We start from the raw sequence: 21,003 nt of genomic DNA on the forward strand, positions 1-21,003 counted from the left end.
ACATGCCTACTAACTGTCTAGCTGAGGTATGTCAAGATAACACATCAGACTTGCTCCTCCAAAGCAGAATCAATACAATGTCCTTACGATTGTGATCCCTTCCATAGTCTCTCCTTGCAAATTGGTCCCGTGGAGGAACTTTCCAACCATTAAATTTCAGATAATATATTTGTTGAAACTACCCCTGACATTTGCAATTACTGAATTTTAATCCAGCAAACAGCTTTTCATTGGGAACGGATGAAGAAGCAGAGAGTACTTACGACAGAGATATTGTCATGTGAAACCTTTGTCTCAGGCCATGAAACATCACAAAAGACTTTGGTGGAAAGGATCGTGCAGTCACTTCACAGTATGGCTTCTCATATCCTCCCGAAGGACAATTACACTTGAATCCACCCTCTGGGAGATCCGTGCAGGAGCCGCCATTTCTACATACACCAGGAGAACAGCGGCCAGATCGAATGTCCACTTCGCAGTGATCACCTAACCAGGGTTAAAGTGCACAGGTCAATTTGGACATGTCATATGTGTAACTTCTGTAACTAAATTAAATACAATTGGGACTGCGGCATCGCGCAAGCCAGCCTCTTGCTTACATATCCTTTGGAAACTGGAATGTTGATGAAAACAAAAGCCCATATTAAATATCATTCTGGTGTATTTTGGAAATGATTACCCTAGCTGAGTAAAGCAGATTGTCAAAAGTGGAATTATCACAATGACATTTAACAGACAACAAAGAGATAAAGATAAAATATCTCCAAATTAACCTCAATATTTGAGTTCACATATTGGACATTGTCCCTGGTGGGAGAGACCAGGGTGACAGACTGTTGTAAACTCACAAAATCCTTGTCGAGATACTTTCAAATAAATGTCTTTTTCAGATGACTGGTAGTCAAAACTCTCCCTTTCTTTGCCTAAGGGGCAATAAGCGAGTGATTTTCACAAAGCTTCCAGAACCATTTTGTGGGTCAGCCGAAATGATTGTTCCAATGGTCACAATCCAAATGCAGTATTTCTCTGCTTCCAGAACCCTTTTGTGGGTCAGACATTCAAAGTGACCTTCTCTGTTGGTCATAGTGTGGCACACTAATCCCCCTTCAAAAATGACTGTTCCTTTGGCTACGGTGGGGTATACTCATTCTCCTTACAGAGAGAAATCAGACAAATTGTCTATTACCACGAGGCCACCAGCACAGTATCCCTTCCTTCAGAGAGATGCTTCTCCAAGTGCTGCTTCCTTAAAATGGCCCCAGATCTAAACGAGTACTGTTTCTCTGAACCTGTTTTCCAAGGCCGCTTTCTTTCTCTTCAGAAGTAGCAAAATTTGATTACACTGTGCCCAGACTGTCAGCCGACAGTCAATCTCCAAAGCATGCAGCTTGATTTGTTCTCACCAGCCCCTTTTCCACTGGCATCCCAGTTAATTGATGTGCAGTGTCCCGGGATAGGAAGCCCTTGGTGCTGTTTCCATTGGGCCACTCTTAAATGGGACACTAATTGCTTTTCCATTGAACACACTCATCTCTGGGGCTCGGAGTGTTCTACCTTCAACTGGAAACAGGTGACTTTCTGCTGTCTCTTTTCCACTGGTTTTATCAGCACGCCGGCATCAGCAAACGCCAGGGATCTGAGTAGGGGTAGAGACAGTTAATCCCCGGCGTGAAATGATGTCATTTGATGCCGGCATTTGGACAGTGTTCCTTTCCACTGGACCATGTCCCAGTAAATTCCCAGTTAATTCCTGCAAATGGGTGCCAGTAGAAAAGGGGCTTTAAAGTGATAGTCCCACTCAAATAAAAATGAACTGGAAGCACATAATAACATATCCAGGGAAGGTGCTTTCATCACAAATACCGGAAGGAAATTCATTTATCTCCAATGGTCTGGGCATTATTTTTCAATCCCAAAGGGACAAGGATTATATTAGCAAATTATGCTATTTTTTTTAAAAAGAATTCCATAAAATCTTCAGAAACAAAAAACATCAGCTCATTGTTATGCTGAGCCAGGTTTTTTGGTGGATCAAATGATCCAATTAGTTCCATTCCATTGCTTTCTCCCCACAGCGCAGAAACAGCTCCTTTCCAATGATGTTCAAAACAGCACCATACACAAAAGGGCTGGAGAAACTCAGCAGGTCATGTGGCATCCTGAGGCAGTACCAGATAACCAACGTTTCGAGTCTGAACCCTTCGTCAGATATCAGGAAAAGCAGGTAGACGCCTGAATAAAATATGGGAGGAGGAGTGCAGGCTAACACAAGGCAACGGGTGGCAGGGTAGAAAAGAAAGAAGCTGAGAAGTGATGGGGAGAAGATTAAGGGCTAAGAAGAATAGCTTTCTGACAAGAGAAGGAAGGGAAGGGACTGGGAACAGTTCAAAGCCAATGTAACTTAAGTGAATATTGACTATGGATTTCAGATTTCTACCTCCAGCTCAATCCCAATCAGAAATATGAATATTTGGAGGTATTAAGGAACCAATATCAAAAGAGTAAAACAAAAAAAAACCCTTTTTTTAGTATCTTAAATTCTTAGTATCATAACTATAAATAAAAGGCAAGAATATGAAATGCATTTTAGAACCCTTTAACATTATGCACAGAAACAACACCCCTTTGGCTCTTCTAATCTGTGCCGAACCATTTATTTTTTGCCTAGTCCCATCCCAATGACCTATACCCAGTCCATAGCCCTCCATACCTCTCCCATTCATGTACCTGTCCAAATTCTACTTAAATATTAAAATTGAGTCCACATTCACTTCAGCTGGCAGCTCGTTCCACACTCCCACCACTCTCTGTGTGAAGAAATCCCTCTCACATTCCTCTTAAACTTTTCCCCTTTCACCCTTAACCCATGTCCTCTGGTTGGTATCTCACTTACCCTCAGTGGGAAAAGACTATCTACATTTACTCTGTCTATATCCCTCATAATATTAAATACCTCTATCAAATCTCCACTCATTCTTCTCCACTCATTCTTCTCCACTCCAGGGAATAGAGACCTAACCTGTTTAATTTTTCCCTGTGACTCAGTTCCTGAAGTCCAGGCAACATCCCAGTAAATTTTCTCTGCATTCTTTCTATCTTATTGATATCCTTCCTGTAGTTAGGTGACCAAAACTGCACGCAGTACTCCAAATTTGGCCTCACCAATGCCTTATACGATTTTACCGTAACATTCCAACTCCTATACTCAATAATTTGATATTAGAATACTATATTTCAGTTACTCCTGCGACACAACACCAAATCTGACTCATGAAGTCATATAGCAGAGAACCAGTAGCCATCAACCTACCACCCCTATGCTGACTATCAAGTCCAAGTTTAAATTTCTGATCATATACACAAGTAGAGGATACAGGTGCAACACCCAGACTCAGAATGTACAGGTTCAGGCCCAAAACATCGGCAACATTTCTTTGTTTCTTACGGACGCTGAAAGACTGGCCGAGTTCCTCCAGCATTTCGGTGTGTTTTTTTTTTAAAGTGTAATAAAGGTCTGACTGGTGCAGGTTCCCAATGCATAAAACACATAACACTCAAGAGAAGAAAAATGTAATAATAAAGTAAGAGGGGAGGGAAAATAAATAATAAATATTCACGGTTGGTTTTGTACCCATCTTTACTTCTTTGGTTTATCAGTGGTTGGTCTGTAGCCTTCTCGGATTGCCAATTCAAGTGCTCACCTACATATTTCTAAATGTTGTAAGAGTACCTGCCTCCACTACTCCCTTGGGTAGTGAATTCCAGATTCCACCAACTCCCTTAGTGGAAAAAAACTTATTCAAATCCTGGTAAAACCTCATCTTTTCCCCAAAAGCCAGGCCCTTGCTTTTGATATTTCTGCATGGGAACAAAAGTTTCCTACTATCTACTCTATTTTCCCTTACTAATCCTTTTTATTTTAAAAATATTTTTATTGGAGTTTAACATACAAAGCCTACATATAAAGTCTTCTAATGTAACAGGTCATATCATAACAGACAATTATATTACAGACGTTGAAGTCAGAAATGACTATAATTCTGTTTATCACCCGCATTGATTCCTCTGCTCAATGAAAAACAAATCCAACTGTGCCCATCTCTCCTCATAGCTGAAACACTCCAGCCCAATAAATATCCTGGTGAAACTCCTCTATCCTCTCTAATACTATCCTTCCAATAGTGCAGTGATCAGAAATGTATGCAGTACTCCTGCTATGACCTACCTAACATTTTATAAAGCTGTGCCATCACCTCTCTGCTCATATATTCTATACCTTGACCAATAAATTCAAGAATGCCTCTTCACCATCTTATTTACTTGTGCAGCTACCTTTAGGGAATGTTGGACTCCATTCTTCAATACCTCCTATGGCCCGTCCATTCATAGTGCGTCTCCTATCCTTATTAGTCCTTCCAAAATAGAGCACCCCACACTCATTAAAATTAATTTCCATCACCTATCGCCATGCCCACCTTTGTAACTGATCAATAGAATCCTGCAGACTAGACTATCTTCTCACCAACAACAATACCTCCCGTTTACATGTCTTCTCCAAAGCCTAACATATGATATTAGTCCAGCTTACCTGCCAATTCAAGATGTTAATTTGGAGAACACCCCACCCATTTCCACAATTACCTTGAAACTTGGAGTTATGGTGCAAAGTGTTCTCCCACTTACACTTCAATCACTCGCCCAGCTATATTTCTGAAGATTAGGCCCCCTTTTGAACACATTTTAAAAGTTTTACTCCTTCTGAGCTGCTCATACAAAGGCAATTGAGGTTAATAATGGGGAAATTGAAATCCTCTGCTCCTATAATACCGCTATCCTTGCATCTCTCCAGGATTCCCATCATACCTACGCTATCTAAAGATCTGTAGCACAGTGTCAGCAAAAATATAGCCCTATTTTGTTCATAAATTATACTTTCTCCTTCCCTACATTTGCTGCTTCAATCAAACCTGCCCAAAAATTCTGAACTCCACATGTTATTAAGAACAGAAAGGTCAGTTGACTCAAATTGTAACTTAAATTAAATACGCTGATAGCAAGTAAACTGAGGAATAAGGTTGATGGGATTCCTCTGGAAGTCAGCAAAGATTTGATAGGTCAAATGATCTCCTATGTCACACAGAAATGTGAAATATAAAAAAAGTATTCATTTTACTTTTAGTTAATTCTTCAGAATTCATTTCAATGACTGGCTTGTACCTCATGGACAGTTACTGGTTTTCCCAAATGTACAGAATTATTTTTCTCCATCAGAATATTCATACACTATATAACGTCGATATTTTTTTTTAAATTAATTACGCTCATAACAATGAACAGCAAATTAAATATTTAAAACAAACTAATTTGCTGTTTCTCTATATCCTGTTGGGAATCATAAATCTATAAGTTTTTCACTACCAGTCAGCTCATACAATTAACCTACTGCTGCTCAGAGCCACAAATAGATACCAGTAGTACTAGAAAGAATTAAGAATAATATGGATGTAGATTATTGAAAACACTAAATAAAACAGGCTAAGCTGAAATGAAAGGCTAGCTACAAATGGCATTTAGAAGTACCTGATCTATACTCGTTTAAATCTCTACTCGTTGGTGAGAAGATAGTCTATACTCGTTTAAATAGATGTTGCCATTAAAACCACTTGTGGAGAAGCTAACATGATCTATAGCTGGATAGAATTATTTCTTCTCTGGCATAATTGATTTGGAGAAATGCTTCAGGAAATCAGTCAATTTCCACTTCCCCTTAATAACAACCCACCCCAAACACCAATGTTTTACCCATCATACCAATTCCTGTTTGGTTACAGTTAACCATATAACCATACACATAGAAGCCCAGAACCCTTGGTGTTCACCGTTCTGGTGAACCAAATTAGAAAAAATTTTCATTGATCCTGTTCCCAGGAATCATCAAATAACAATCAAAGCTGACATTTTTACAATCTTAAACTCAGATTGCCAAGCCCAATTGTGGTTTCTGAACAGGTGTACCTCACAAGATCTTGGCATAGATTCACAATCAAGCCTATCAAATTAATATTCATTAATTTTTAGCAAGCACAAATAGTTTAATTAGCACAGATTGTATATATATATAAAAAAAACAAATTCAAACCTGGAATCTTAACGGAGTATTTGCACACATTCTCTGATTGAACATGCACAATGTAAGCATTTTTAGTGTGGAACAAGATGATTTTTGTAGCCAAAAGGTGTTACTCTCAACCTTACAATGATGTATAAATAAAATTAGAACCTTCTTATTTGTTTTCGACAATCTATCATGATTCAGATAATTTATTCTGTTTTGATGACAAAAGACCTGCTTCTTCCAATCTTTCCATGAATTATTTCCACTAAAATTCTGAGCACCATTTTCATTCATTTAAATTCAAATGCATTTGTAAAATTATTGTCAACAGGAAGTGAGACTAAAAAGCTCTGGTATTCAATGAAGCTTCAAAATCTTCAGTACAATAGTCAAAATTTCATTGATATTTATGAAGGGAACTTGCCTGAATCCAACAAATAACCTACAGTTCAGAGCAAGGGCTCACTATCACTTTGTCTTCTGACTTCTGGATAGAGTAGAGTCCGCCCCAGATTTTAAACAGAATGATTAATTTCAGATTATATCCACATGCATTTCGACTTACATTGGTTGCCAGTCAAGCAATTGTGCAGTTGAAAAATTTTCATTCCTGCTTTAAGATCCCTCTACAGTCATATCTGTTCTCATGCATTATTCATTACTATGAATATGTCTTTTAATAGCAGTCTAACATCAGAAAAAAAACCAGTACTGCCGTTGGTGGAACCTATGAGCAAACAATGAGGGGCCCAGCAGTTCTGCATCATCCAGAGAGAGAAATGGACAGTCAGCGTTTCAGGTCAGAACTCTTTGCTGAGAATAGAGGAATTAGCAAACATAAAAAAAGAGGTGGGGGGGGGAACCTAAGAGCTGACATGTTTTTGAACAAAAGAAGATGGGGGAAAGAGTGAGACTTAGACCATTGACAGGAAAGAGAGAATGGCATCAGGAAAGCGACAGATGGAAACAATGGAGTGAAACACGAAAGATTGCAGATGCTGCGATTGCAGTGAAAACACAGACATGCTGGAAGAACTCAGCGGGTCTCACTCCGTCAATAGGATAAAGATAATATAACTGACATTTCAGGCCGAAGTCCTTCATCATGGTATGAGCAAAAAGCAGGAAAGGGGCCTTTATTAAAAGGCTGGTGAAGAGGGAAGAATGGGAAAGGGGGAAAACAATGAAACCGAATCTGGCAAGGGCGTAGGCCAAAATTGGGAAATTCAATGTTCATACCATTCATGCTACCCAGGAGGATTTTGATATGTTGTTTCACACCCTGATAATGGATGAGGTCAAAGACAGAAGTGCCTGTGTGAGAATGGTCCGGGATTAAAATGACTGGCAACCAGTCTATGCCGATGGACAGAGCGCAGGAGCTCGGCAAAATGGTTGCCCCATCTACATTTGGTCTCACAGATGTAGAAGCCAGACTGAATGCATCAAAAAAAAAACCCAAAAGATTAGATCCTTTTAGTCATGTGCCCCAATACCTCTCCTGATGTGATGAGTTTTGATTGGAACTTTGGGGGACATCCGATGCGCTCTAGTATTTGCCAAAGCCCTTTCCTGCTCACGGTGTCGAAGGCTTTGGTGAGGTCAACAAAGGTGATGTAGAGTCCTTTGTTTTGTTCTCTGCATTTTTCTTGCTTAAAGAGATAGGCACAAAATTAACTAAAAATCAAAAACAAAGGTTTTAACCTTTACACTGCGAACTTTGAAATCTCCATCACAGAGGCTCCAGAAACAGAAATCAACTTAGTAAGAAGATTAAACTAAGAGGAAAACCTAATTAGTGTTTTGAAATGGCAACGATCTCTACATGTACCACTCCCATATGAAAGCTGACAATGTGGATGTCATAATACAAGTAGAACAAAGTTTCTTTAAACTGGAAAAAACATGTCAAGCAGATTGGAGAAATATTAAATTCACTGTAGTTGGTATGCCTAAAATTTGAGGGCAAAGGCCTAAAGTCAGAGGGAAAATATTTAAAAGGTATCCAAGGGTAGTTATTTTTTCATGTAGAGAGTAGTTGATATTAGCTATGAGCTGCCATACAAGGGAGGCAGGAACAGAACATTTATAAGTGGAATCTGGACAGGTTCTTGAAAAGAGAGGTATGGAATGACTGCAGGCAAGTGCAGTTTGGCATGGATAAGTGGGAAGGTTGGCAGAGATACAGTGGGCCAAAGGGCCTGCTCTATGCTGCACAACTCTAACATTTTGCTTCAGTATTTAACAGAGAAGTGAAATAGGTGTAAATAGGGATGAACAAAGGAATATGTGTATTTAATGTAGGAAGAGGGAGCTGCATGACATGACCTTATCAAACTCAAACCCTGGTCCAGATTGACACATTTTAGACATATCTATATTTAAGACATTATGAGAAAAGACAATAAAGCCAGAAAATTGATAACAAATGTAAAAATATTTACTTTAACAGGAAAAATGAAAAAAGCATTATAAAAATGGTGAGCAAGTACAAAGCTCTGTGTTGCCATAGGATCAGAGTGCCCATGAGAAGGATTTGTAGAAGGCCAATATGCAAGTAAAGTGGGTGATTTGAGAAGCCAACAGAATGTTATCAATCATGGGTTAGAGAAATAAAGAGGTTACACTTCATCTATAAAGGGTATTGATGCACCCATATTTGTTGGCCTCCTCTTGAAGGAAGGATGTAAAAACATTGGAAGCAGTTCAGTAAAGGTTGGATTGTCATAAGAAAAGATCAAAGGGGGTCGATTGTAGCTACTGAATTAAAGGAGAGAGAGGCAATTTAATTGAAACTTACTTGGTGGTCTTGACAAGTTCAAAGTGGAGAGGATGTTTTCTCTGGTGAGAGAATTTACAACTAAGAGTCACAGGAAATTTTTCTCTCAGATGGTCATGGGCATTTGGAAACCTCTGTAAAAGAGTGTGGAAGCAGTCCTTGATTACTTTTAAGGCTGAATATTTTTGTTAACCATGGGGTGGTGGTAATGAGAGCTGGGGAAAGATTAGTGAGGGTAGATAGGAATGCAGAATTAAGAATACATTCACATCAGCTATGATATTATTGAATGGTAGAGCACGCTGAAGAGACCATGTGACCTACTCTTGTTAATATGTAAATACTAACTCTGCCAGGGTTGGCTACATCCCAAAATAAAACGGGGTAAAACACAGGATTCTGTTGACACCATGGTTCTCATCGGCTCAAGCCCGAAATGTTGGTGATGTATTTGCTACATAAAGGCACTGTTTGACTTGCTGAGTTTCTCCAGCATTTGTGTGTGTTTTTTTTCCCCCAAAAGTAATACATTTTGGAAAAGAAAGTGAAGAATAATCCAAAAGTTTGAAATTATTAAAGATTTGGAAAGTGGATACAAGGAGAATGTTTCTACTTGTGAATAAGAGCATTGCTGTAAGATTAGCCAATAAGATATCTGGTAAGGAAATTTCTTTACACGCAAGGAGAGGATAACCTGGAACTTGTTACTTGATCAGAGGTCAATCCACAGGAACAAAAAAGTGGCAGAGGGATCACTGGAGTCTCCCTCCCCCCCACCGATCGATGTGATCTACTGGGATCGTTATATGAAGAGGGCGTGCAAAATCATTGAGGATCCCTTCCACCCTGCACAGAGCATCTTTCAACTGCTCCCATCGAGAAAGTGATCCAGGAGGATCAGAGCCAGAACCACCCGGCTGAGGAACAGCTTCTTCCCACGGGCAGTGAGATGCTGAACGACCAAAGGAACTGCTCACACTAACCATCAGAGACTCTCATTTGTACAAAACAATATTCATTTATTTTTATAGATTATAATACTTGTCCTGCACGTGTATTATTTGTCTGTATGTGTGTTATGTCTGGTTGTGTGTCTGCATGTGTTTGCATCGAGGACCAGAGAACGTGGTTTCATCGGGTTGTACTTGTGCAATCAGATGACAATAAAACTGGACTTGGCAAGAGGTGGTTGAAGCAAATAGTATGGATGCAATGAAGGAGATGGAAGAAAGGGTTTCACTGCTGAATTTAGGGGAAGAAAGATGCTGGTTAACTCGAGTGGAGCAAAAATGCCAGCACAGACTTATTGGATCAAATTGCTTGATTCCATGCTGCATTCAAATTTAAATTCTTTCAATTGATTTCCTTGGATTAGTTTTCTCCAGTCCATTAATAAAGATCGAAATACACAGAACCAAGTACCATCTGGCTTGCAAGTTTTTCAAGCACAAGACATGACATGACAAAGGTTTATTCAGGATATCATACCTCCAAGGGTGAAGCTGGTGGCTCCCTTACAACCCCCCAAAAAGTCTTTTATCTTCAGCTGAGAGTGATATGCTTTGTTCAATTTTCTCTTTTCCTATCTTCCTCCCAATGGAACTTAGGGGTTTCCTCTTCATTAAAATCTGAATTGGCTTCTCTTTGATACATATATTAATTTATTCCCTGGAGTCACCATTGCAGGGGATGAAGCAGGAATGTTTTATTCATCGAGAAATAATGTTGCATACACACTTTGCATTGAATACCAAGGATGCTGTTTTCAAACGCTTCAGGTTAATGCCTGCTAGTTTCATCTCTATTGTACAAATACAGAGTTTAAAGATCGTTAATATTTCAAAACAATGCTCTTTCTTTGAAATGGTCAGATGTCTTCTATTAATCCATCAACTGTCCAGAACCATGAAGTTCTTCATGAATAACAACTGGAGATAATTCATGTCTGTTGAGTATTTGATAAGGGTGTGATCGACAGTTTGCTCAAACTGTCTCAGAAGGGAGGGGAGGGGTCCAGACCATCAGACAAAAGATGCTAATTGGATGTGATCAGAGGAAGTATGGGATTTTGGCTCTGTAAATGATGAAAGAGGAAAAAGGGAAGAGAGGGAAAGGAGACAGGGGGAAAAAGATGAGGAAGGTGTCTGGGGTGTTTAATGGAAACTGGAGAAGTCTATATTAATGCCATCCAGTTGTAAGGTGCCCAGAAGGAAGATGAAGTGTTGTTCCTCCAATTTGCGGATGGTGTCAGTCTGGCAGCGCACGAGACCATGGACAAGCATGTCAGCAAAAGAATGGGACAGGGAATTGAAATGAATGGCCACTGGGAGATCCACACTATTGTGGCAGACAGAGCTAAGGTGCTCAGCAGAGTGATCTCCCAGTTGGCGCCAAATCACTCTAATGTTGAGCTCATCATGGGTGCATGAGGCAGCATCAAAGTAGTCATTATTGTAGTGACAGAACATTTGAGGGGCCTTGCCTGTGTTGCTTGGATTGCTCCACATAGCCAACAAAAAGGCAGGCATAGCTGGGGCCCATGAGGGTAACCATGGCTACCCTTTAACCAGGAGAAAGTGGGAGGAATCAAAGGGGAATTTATTGAGGGGAATGACAAGTTCTGCAAACTGGAGAAGCATGGTGGTGGAGGGGTCTGGTTGGGTCTATTGTCCATAAAGAAATGAAGGGCTTTGAGGCCTTCAGTATGGGGGATGGAGATGTATAAGATGTCCATGGTAAACACGAGGCCATCGAGTTTAGGGAAGTTGTTGAAATGATGGAGGGTATGTGAAGTGATCCAGATGTAGGTGGGGAGGGACTGGACTGGGGGGACAAAACGAGGTCGAGGTAAGTGGATACCAGTTTGGTGTGGTAGGAGAATGCGGAAACAATCTACCTGCCAGGAAGTGGCTTTGTGGACCTTGGATAGGAGATAGAAACGGGGTAGTATGGGGTTGGAAAACCAATAAGGTTGGAGGCCATGCCAGGGAGATGACCGGAAGTGATGAGTTCAGAGATAGTCTGTGAAACCAGTAGTATGATGAGTTTTGATGGGGTCCTGTTGGAGGGATAAGTAAGAGGGGGTGTTTCAAAGTTGTTGTCTGCCTTTGGCCAGATGGAGGTCAGTGCACCAGACCTCAACAGAACCACCCTTGTCTGCAGGTTTGATGGCGAGGTTGGGATTGGTGCAGAGAGAGTGGCGGGCCAGGCGTCCCAAGGGGGCGAGATTGGAATCTGTGAAGGGAGTGGTGAAGTTGATATGGTTGTTGTCACGGTGGCAGTTGGAAATATAAAGGTCCAGAGCAGGGAGAAGGCCAGAACAAGGTATCCAGAAAAAAGTGGGAGAAGGGGGTCTGTAGTGGGTGGCGAGGAATCCTGGTTATGGAAGAAGGCAATAGAGCCGATGGAAGTAGAGTTCAGTATCATGATTGGTGAGGGGGGACAATGGTGAGGTCTTCACTGAGGACAGAGCCTTCCAGCTCTGAGAGGGAAAGGTCAGAGGGGATGGTGAAGACCAGCCAGGGATTGGGTGAAGAAGGTCAATGGGGTGGATGATGTTGAGGAGAGGAGGATGGGGTGGATCATGAGGTAGGGTATCGAAAGATGAAAGGGAGGGCTGAGGATTTCAGAGGGTGGAGTGGGAGGGTGAAAGAAAGAGCAAGAGCGGCAGAGCACGTGTGGCAGAGTGCGCAAGGCAGCAAGCGAGAAAGTGAGAGCGAATGCGAGAGAGAGCAAGTGCCGGAGAGAGCGAGAGAGAAAAAAGCGAGAGAAAAGAGTGAGAAAGAAAGAGCGAGAAAAAGAGAAAGAACAAGAGAGAGAAAAAGAGAGAGAGCATGCACACGCGAGAGAGTGCGAGAGAGAAGACGCTCAGTTATGTGGGTTGCCAGGGCTAGGGTGAGAGTGCACTTTGGAGACCCAGCCCTGTGACTTGCTGGGTTCTAGGTAGAGATCCACATGGGCGCCTCAATCCTGTAGGCCACCAATGCCAGGCAGGAGTTTGCGATGGAGGCTTGGTCCTGTAGGTTGTCGGGGTGAAGGTGGAAATGTGCATCTGAAGCTCCGTATGTAAGCAGCAGGGTTTAGGGTAAAGTTCACGGTGGAGGCTCGGTTTCTAGAGGGCTTCAGATACATGAATTACTGGGCTTTCCTCCAGGGCAGGTGGGATCAGTACCAGAGGAATGATTTCACCTGAACTGGAGGGGGACCAGTAACATCATGGGGAGTTTAACTACTGTAACCTCAGGGGAGTGTAAACAAGAGGGGAAAGAGGTGGATACCACAATGTCAGGGCAGCAACTGGAGGATTTGGGGAATTGGTAGATGTTAACTTAGTCTGAAAGGAAGAACATTTAGGAGTGTATAAATGATCACAGGGAGACTGATGGCCTGGAGTGATTTTTTTTTTAATGCAGTGTATTATGGGGAAGTCAGAGGAATATAAAGCCTGAATCAGTACATGAAATTTAATGTTGTGGTCTTACAGAGACTTGGCTGCAAGAGGCACAGGTCAAGGAGTGAAATGTTCTAGAGTTTCAATCTTTTAGATGGGAAAAAGAGGGAGGTATAAGAGATGGAGGGGTGTCATTACTAATCTGGGTGTGTGTTGTGACAGATTATAGATATGTTTTAAAGGAGATACATTGGGGTTTTTTTTAAAGTGTAGATCACATACAAATGTTTCAAAATAGATCTCATTTAAAATACTGGAGCTCTGCTCAAGCTAGACAGGTTGGCTCCGAGAACCTTTGCAAAAGCTTTGTGGAGTGCCCAAGGGACTTCAGTAATGGACTGCTGATTTGAAAAGCAACAGATGAAAGAACTCTGAGGAGTAGGTTCAGAGCCGCAGGCTGTCTGGGAGTGATGCTTGCTTTTCTAAGAGGATCATATAGTTTTGCAAGCAGAGAGGGGGTCAAAAAGGCTTTTCTCAGAGAGAGAGAGAGACAGACAGACAGACAGAGAGAGAATTCAGTTCTACAGTCAGCAGCAGCAGCTGGGACTGGAACAGGACAAGCTGACAAGCTTGTGGAAAAGCCCGATTTTGAAGATGGATTGTGAGTCCTTAGTTTAGCCTGGTCAAAGCCCTTGTGGTTCATACAAGAGGCGAGGACTGGCTGCCTAATGTTTCACTTGAAATGAGAAACTAAAAGGAACTCTGTAGTAACCTGAAAGAAAGAGGTTATCATCTGGAAAACCCTGATGGGGCGTTTCTTCGACAAGACACTGAAGTGGCTGATTAAAGGAATCAGTTGTGGGTGTCCAATGAACAACAAATCTCTCTCTGAACCTTCTTGAGCAGTAACCATTTACCTTTCAAGCACCAAAGCCTATGAAATTTATAAATGTTAAATTCTGCGTACAGTATAAGAATTGCCTGCAACCAGTAAACTTGGAGGAATGAGAAGTGAGATTGGACTGTGAATCAAAGAACTTTTCTGAACTTACACACACATTACATACACACGTTCTTAGAATTAGAAGGAGGTTAAGTTAGATTAGTTAATAGTGACACATTGAAGTGTGATTCTGTTTTCGTGTTTAAAGATAATTAAAAGCAACTTTTGTTTAAGTAACCATTTGGTAAATATCTATTGCTGCTAGGTTTTGGAGTTCTCTGGGCTCGAAACAGTGTCATAGCTGCACTCAGAGACAACATACTGAAAGGTTTATTCACTAAGGCTTAGCTGGGGAACAATTTGTTAAGTGAATTCAGGAAAGTTTTTTTTTAAAAATCAACATGTAGATAGTCCAACTAGGGGAAAAGAGCCCAGCCAGATGATCAGACCATTTTGGGAACAGAAATCACAATTCTGTACATTTTAAGATGGTTTTGAATGTATTAGCCTTGACCTTATGGGAAAGTAGTAAATTGGGGGATGGCAAATAGTGACATATTAGATAGGTGCTGGGGGAAGTTAATTTGGAGCAGATGTCATCAGATAAGTTCAGAACTGATGTGTGGTATTGTTCAAGAACCAGCAAATAATAGTGCAAGACCAATATGTTCTAGAAAGGAGGAAGGAAAAGGTTGGCAAGGGAAGAGAACCTTGGATGATGCGAGAATCATGAATTTAGTCAAAAATAAAAAGTAACCACATCTGAGGTTTAGGAAGCTAAAATCACTTATGTAACTGGATCCTAAACTTGTCTAACTAACTGCAAATCAATGAAATTGGGTACAACATCTCCTCTTCAGCTGTCAATATTCAGTGCTCAGGGACACACTGTGGTGAAGAATACATTTGGCACACTTGTCTTCATCAATCAGTGCACTTAGTACAGTTCTTAGGCTTCATGTTACATCTGTACAAGACCCTGGTAAAACCACATATGGAATACTGCACGCACTTCTGCCTTGCTGTTGATATTTAAACAGCACTAAATAGCTTGAATTGTCTGATCTCGGAAGCTAAGCAGGCACAGGACTGGTCAGTATTTGGAGGGGAGACTGCCAAGGAACACAAGGTGCTGCAGGTTTCTGCAGGTTTCTGCTGGACAAAGTGGAAACTCTCTGCCTTGTGGTAGACTAAAGACAAAGAATTTCATGTATGTAACATTCTAAATTTGGAACTAAACTAAAAAGGATTTGTGAAGATATTACTAGGACTGGAATGCTTGAGTTATAAGGATGCTGGATAGGCTAGGACACATTTAACAGTAGTGCAAGAGGCTGAGGGTGACCCTATAGAGATGCACAAAATCATAACGGGCATGGATAAGGTGAACAGTCACAGTCTTTACCCAAGGGTAGGAATTTCTAAACTAGAGGGAGTAGCTTTAAGGCTAAGTGGGGGGGGGTAAAAAAAAATAAGAAATCCGAGGGACAACCTTTTCACGGAGGTTGGTACATGTACGGAACAAGCTTTCCCGAGTAAGGGGGAGAGGAAGTTACATGTACAAGAAAGGGTTAGAGGTATATGGACCAAGTGCAGGCAAATGAGACCAGCTCAGATAGGCAACTTGGCGACCCTCAACGAGCTGTACTTATTTTTATGATAAAGTTTAGTTTTCAAATCAAAATGTGCATCTATGCAATTTTTGAAATTAGAGACTAGAATTATGCACCACATTACAAGTATGGCCCAGCATGGTTCAACATACCACATTTCCACTCTGTTCCTGCATCAATGAGGCCCTTCATTTCTGTGAATTCATTTCTGTGAATATGGACTCTGCCTCAATAAGTTCTACCGTATCACCTACACTTTCATTTTCTTAGATGCACATTCCTGCTACTAAAATACATATTTGCAATGGTATTTATTATGAAATAAATCACTGCTGTATTTATACACTTGATGGTTCCCGCATTTATATTGCTATTCATTGACAAATGAATATACTTTAATCGTCAAGATTAACCATGTGTTTTGTACTCCCCTGATTGTTCCTCATAGACACAATACACTTTGAAACCGCAATTCGTTACTGAATCCAAACAAAGCATAGTGCCATTCACCAGACCCTGCTACTGCTCATGTACTCAAGGATCTCAGCATTTGGAAATGTTGTCAGCTACTAAAAGAATTCTCACTTAAAAAGACTGAATTAGGCAATTCAGGGAACAGAACACGCTGCATCACATTTATATTTCAGTACTGACACTTTAGTATAACATGGCTGAATTAATGTACTAATTGTTTGATTCAGAACTATATCTTTTTTTTTCTTTGGCTTGGCTTCGCGGACGAAGATTTATGGAGGGGGTAAAAAGTCCACGTCAGCTGCAGGCTCGTTTGTGGCTGACAAGTCCGATGCGGGACAACAGACACGGTTGCAGCGGTTGCAGGGGAAAATTGGTTGGTTGGGGTTGGGCGTTGGGTTTTTCCTCCTTTATCTTTTGTCAGTGAGGTGGGCTCTGCGGTCTTCTTCAAAGGAGGTTGCTACCCGCCAAACTGTGAGGCGCCAAGATGCACGGTTTGAGGCGTTATCAGCCCACTGGCGGTGGTCAATGTGGCAGGCACCAAGAGATTTCCTTAGGCAATCCTTGTACCTCTTCTTTGGTGCACCTCTGGCACGGTGGCCAGTGGAGAGCTCGCCATATAACACGATCTTGGGAAGGCGATGGTCCTCCATTCTGGAGACGTGACCCATCCAGCGCAGCTGGATCTTCAGCAGCGTGGACTCGATGCTGTCGACCTCTGCCATCTCGAGTACTTCGACGTTAGGGATGAAAGCGCTCCAATGGATGTTGAGGATGGAGCGGAGACAATGCTGGTGGAAGCGTTCTAGGAGCCGTAGGTGATGCCGGTAGAGGACCCATGATTCGGAGCCGAACAGGAGTGTGGGTATGACAACGGCTCTGTTTACGCTAATCTTTGTGAGGTTTTTCAGTTGGTTGTTTTTCCAGACTCTTTTGTGTAGTCTTCCAAAGGCGCTATTTGCCTTGGCAAGTCTGTCATCTATCTCATTGTCGATCCTTGCATCCGATGAAATGGTGCAGCCGAGATAGGTAAACTGGTTGACTGTTTTGAGTTTTGTGTGCCCGATGGAGATGTGGGCGGTCTGGTAGTCATGGTGGGGAGCTGGCTGATGGAGGACCTCAGTTTTCTTCAGGCTGACTTCCAGGCCAAACATTTTGGCAGTTTCCGCAAAGCAGGACGTCAAGCGCTGATTCTGATTCAGAACTATATGTTTACTGTCTATTAAACAACTGCAAACTCATATTTAAAAACAGTCAAAATGTGAAAATACTCTGTATATTGTGAATGGAAGACCGATGCTTCTCATACCCAATTTCTTTTCAGTTCATTGATAACCATTGTTATTTCATACAAATTCGGTTAATAGCATTTCATTGTCAATTGAACCATTGTTGCTCCCCTAATGAATTAGGTTTGATCATTTGGAGTGAGGCAATATTCAAATAAATCAACATTATTTGGCTGCCCTTTTGAGTTTTGTTTGACTCAAAACATCAGCTTAAATACACCTAACTACTGCATTTGTGTCCAGATTCCTAATGGTCCATATTTCCTCATAAGATCCAAATTAACCCATCACAAGAACAGAATTATGTAGGAAAAAAAAAGTTAAAACATAATGCTGGAGAAACTCAGCAGGTCAATGTCCTTCATACAGCAAAGATAAAGATGCATAACTGACGATTCGGACTTGAGCCCTTTAACGAGGTATGGAAAAATGTCGGCAGGCGCCCGAATGAAAGGTAAAGGGGGGGGTGGGGGAGGATGAGAGGAGCATGGTCGCAAAGGCAAAAGATAATAGGTAATGATGGGAGGGAAGCCACAACAGCAAGCTGGGGGAGGAGGGAAAGGGGTGGAGAGCTGAGGGAAAGAAGACAGAGGGAGAAAGGAGAGCAGATTAGCAGAAATTGGAGAAGTTGATGCCATCTGGATGGAGAATACCCAGATGACAAAATCAGGCGTTGTTCCTCCAATTTACGGATGGCCTTGGTGGGATAGTACATGAAGTCATGGACAGACATACGAGTATGAGAGTAGGGTACTGAAGTGAAATGGGTGGACACTAGGAGATCCACGTTATTGCGGCAAACAGAGTCGACATTCTCAACAATGTGATCTCCCAGTCTATGGCCAGTCTCACCGTTGCAGAGAGGACCACCAAGGGAGCACCAGATGCAGTAAATCAGTCCCACTAATACACAAGTGAGGTGTTGCTTCACTTGAAAGGCCTGTTTGGGCCCCGGACTCAGGTGAGGGAGGTGGTGTGGGCACAAGTGTGATGCAGAACTGAAATGGTTTGCCACTGGGTGGTCCCTTTCACCAGTGCAAATAGAGCAAAGCGATCTCCCAGTCTGCACCCAGTCTCTCCGATGTAGAGAAGGCCACAAAGGGAGCACTAGATGGAGTAAATCAATCCTGCAGATACACAATAGACCATCCTGAAGATAAATTAAAAAAATACTTGATTAAGGATCACACCCAAAGCATGCAGAATACACCAACAGCAGAAAGGATGGTGAGAGAATGTAATGTGATGAGAGAAGGAAATAATTAGGAAACCAAGGGGGAACTCTGAAATTAAATTGTTAACAAAGGGTCCATTAAAGGTTGGACAGGATAAAATCAGGACAGTGAAGTTAAATTATTATCTTTAGTATTTAACAGGGAGGCAGATCAGGAAGCTACTGAAAGACAAAATTGGAAATGCTTAAAGGATGCAAAATGTCACACAGTAATTATTCTCGAATGAGATAAAAACCCCTATGCCGATAGATAACAACAGAATATGAAAGGGGGGGCAAAAGGGAAGAGGTGATGTACAAACAAATATTTAATGTCGGAAAACAACATCGGGTTAGAGGACTGGAGGTCAGTTAACCATTAGCCAACTAGATCCGAGTTTCTCCCGCAGTCCTTTTTTGAGAGTACACTGGTTCAGAGTATGCAAGGTACCCAGCAGGATTTATCTGGCTGCTTGTCAGTGCTCTAGTCAATAGTTTGTGCCCATGTGACCTTTGAAAATCAACAAATGGGTTCTAAAGTATATTTGCATTAGGGAGTTTTCTTTTGATTAGCTATTACTCCATCTGATGCCGATTATAACTGTCTGGTTATCTCTGCTATGTAAGTGTCATGACATTTAGTAGTCTTTATGCAGCATCTGAAAAAGCATAATTTTGATTGCCAGTCCTCTATCATTTCAAATTAGGGCCAATATAACAAATGAACATGGCTGTTGATTCCATGATCACATATCTTCTCTTCATGTTATCCACTTTAAGTTTTACCTACTTCTCTATTTGGATTTCAGCAAGGCTATTAACAAGGTCCTGATATGACAGGTCCATTTGGATCACTTGGGATCTAAGGCAATGCCAGCCCTTTAGATAGAAAATAGGCTTAAGTGGAAAGAGACAGAGAGTAGTGGAAGAATATTCATCCAGTGGTGTGCTGCAGGGGTCTATACTGGGTCCACAGTTGTTTGTCATCAACATTAATGATTTGGAGGGCAATGTAGTTAACATATTAGTAAATTTGCAGATGATATCAACATTGATGATATAATGGAGGGGAAGAAAGGATATCCAAGGATCTAAATCAGTTGGGAAAATGGGCCAAGAACTGATAAATGGTAAGTGTGAGGTGATATTCTTTGATAAGTCAAACTAGTGCAGGGCTTACACAGTAAATGGTAGTGCACTGGGTAATGTTGTAAAATAGAGAGACCTAAGGTTATAGGTGCATAGTTCCTTGAAAGTAGCCACTAAGGTGGAAGACTGACCTTCATTGGGCAGGATATACAAAAGTTGGGACCTTATGATTCAACTATACAAGGCACTGATGAGACCACAAAGTACTGTGTTCAGTTTTAGTCACCCAGCTAGCTATAGGAAGGGCATCAATAAATTGGAGGGGGTGCAGAAGAGATTCTCAATGACGTTGATGGGACCAGAAAGATTTAGTTGTAGGAAAAGGTTAGATAGGTTGGATCTTCAGTTTCTAGAGCAGAAGAGACTGAGGGGTGAACATAGGGGTTGTAAAATCATGAGGAGAATGGTTAAAGTGAATGACCACAATCTTTTTCTAGGTTAGATGATTCCAGAACCAAAGGGCATAGGTTCAAAGTAAGAAGAGGGAGATTTAAGGAAGACTTGGGGGTGACTTTTTCACTCAGAGGATAGTATCAGGAATAAGATGCCAGAGGGAACTGTAGAACTGGGCACAATGACAAAATATATTAGGACAGATATATGAATAAGATGTGTTTGAAGGGATATGGCAATGTCTGCAAATGGCACTAGCCCAGATTCCAACTTGGTCAGCATGGACAAGTTGGGCTGAAGGGCCTTTTCTATGCTGTGTGACTCTACCTACCATCCAATGTCTATTGCTGGCTTGGACTAGATATTTTTCAATTCTGCTTAATTCCCTGTACCCACTCTATACAGATATCCTGATAATTTACCAGATTTAACAGCTAGGCACATAATTCATGATTATTGAAAAGCAAGAGTCCCAAAATAAACTTTCACTTGTCATATACCTTCGACAAGTGATTCTCAACCTTTTTCTTTCCACTCACCTACCACTTTAACTATTCCTTATGCCATCGGTGCTGTGATTAGTAAGGGATTGCTTAAAGTGGTTGGTGAGTGGAAAGAAAAAGGTTGAAAACCACTATTTTAATT

The 21,003-nt window shown here is 41.3% G+C and overlaps 1 protein-coding gene across 2 annotated transcripts in view; it reads right to left on the bottom strand.

Moving 5' to 3' along the window:
- The window catches only part of LOC138763076 (cadherin EGF LAG seven-pass G-type receptor 3-like), a 275,448-nt gene that overhangs the window by 213,632 nt on the left and 40,813 nt on the right, over nucleotides 1-21,003 (bottom strand). For both annotated transcript variants that reach the window (XM_069936657.1, XM_069936656.1), the window contains exon 3: nucleotides 264-486. In XM_069936657.1, the coding sequence (XP_069792758.1) occupies nucleotides 264-486 (223 nt within the window). The remainder of the gene's footprint in view (nucleotides 1-263; nucleotides 487-21,003) is intronic.

This window comes from Narcine bancroftii, chromosome 5 (genome assembly GCF_036971445.1).
Source record: "Narcine bancroftii isolate sNarBan1 chromosome 5, sNarBan1.hap1, whole genome shotgun sequence".
NCBI lineage: Eukaryota > Metazoa > Chordata > Chondrichthyes > Torpediniformes > Narcinidae > Narcine > Narcine bancroftii.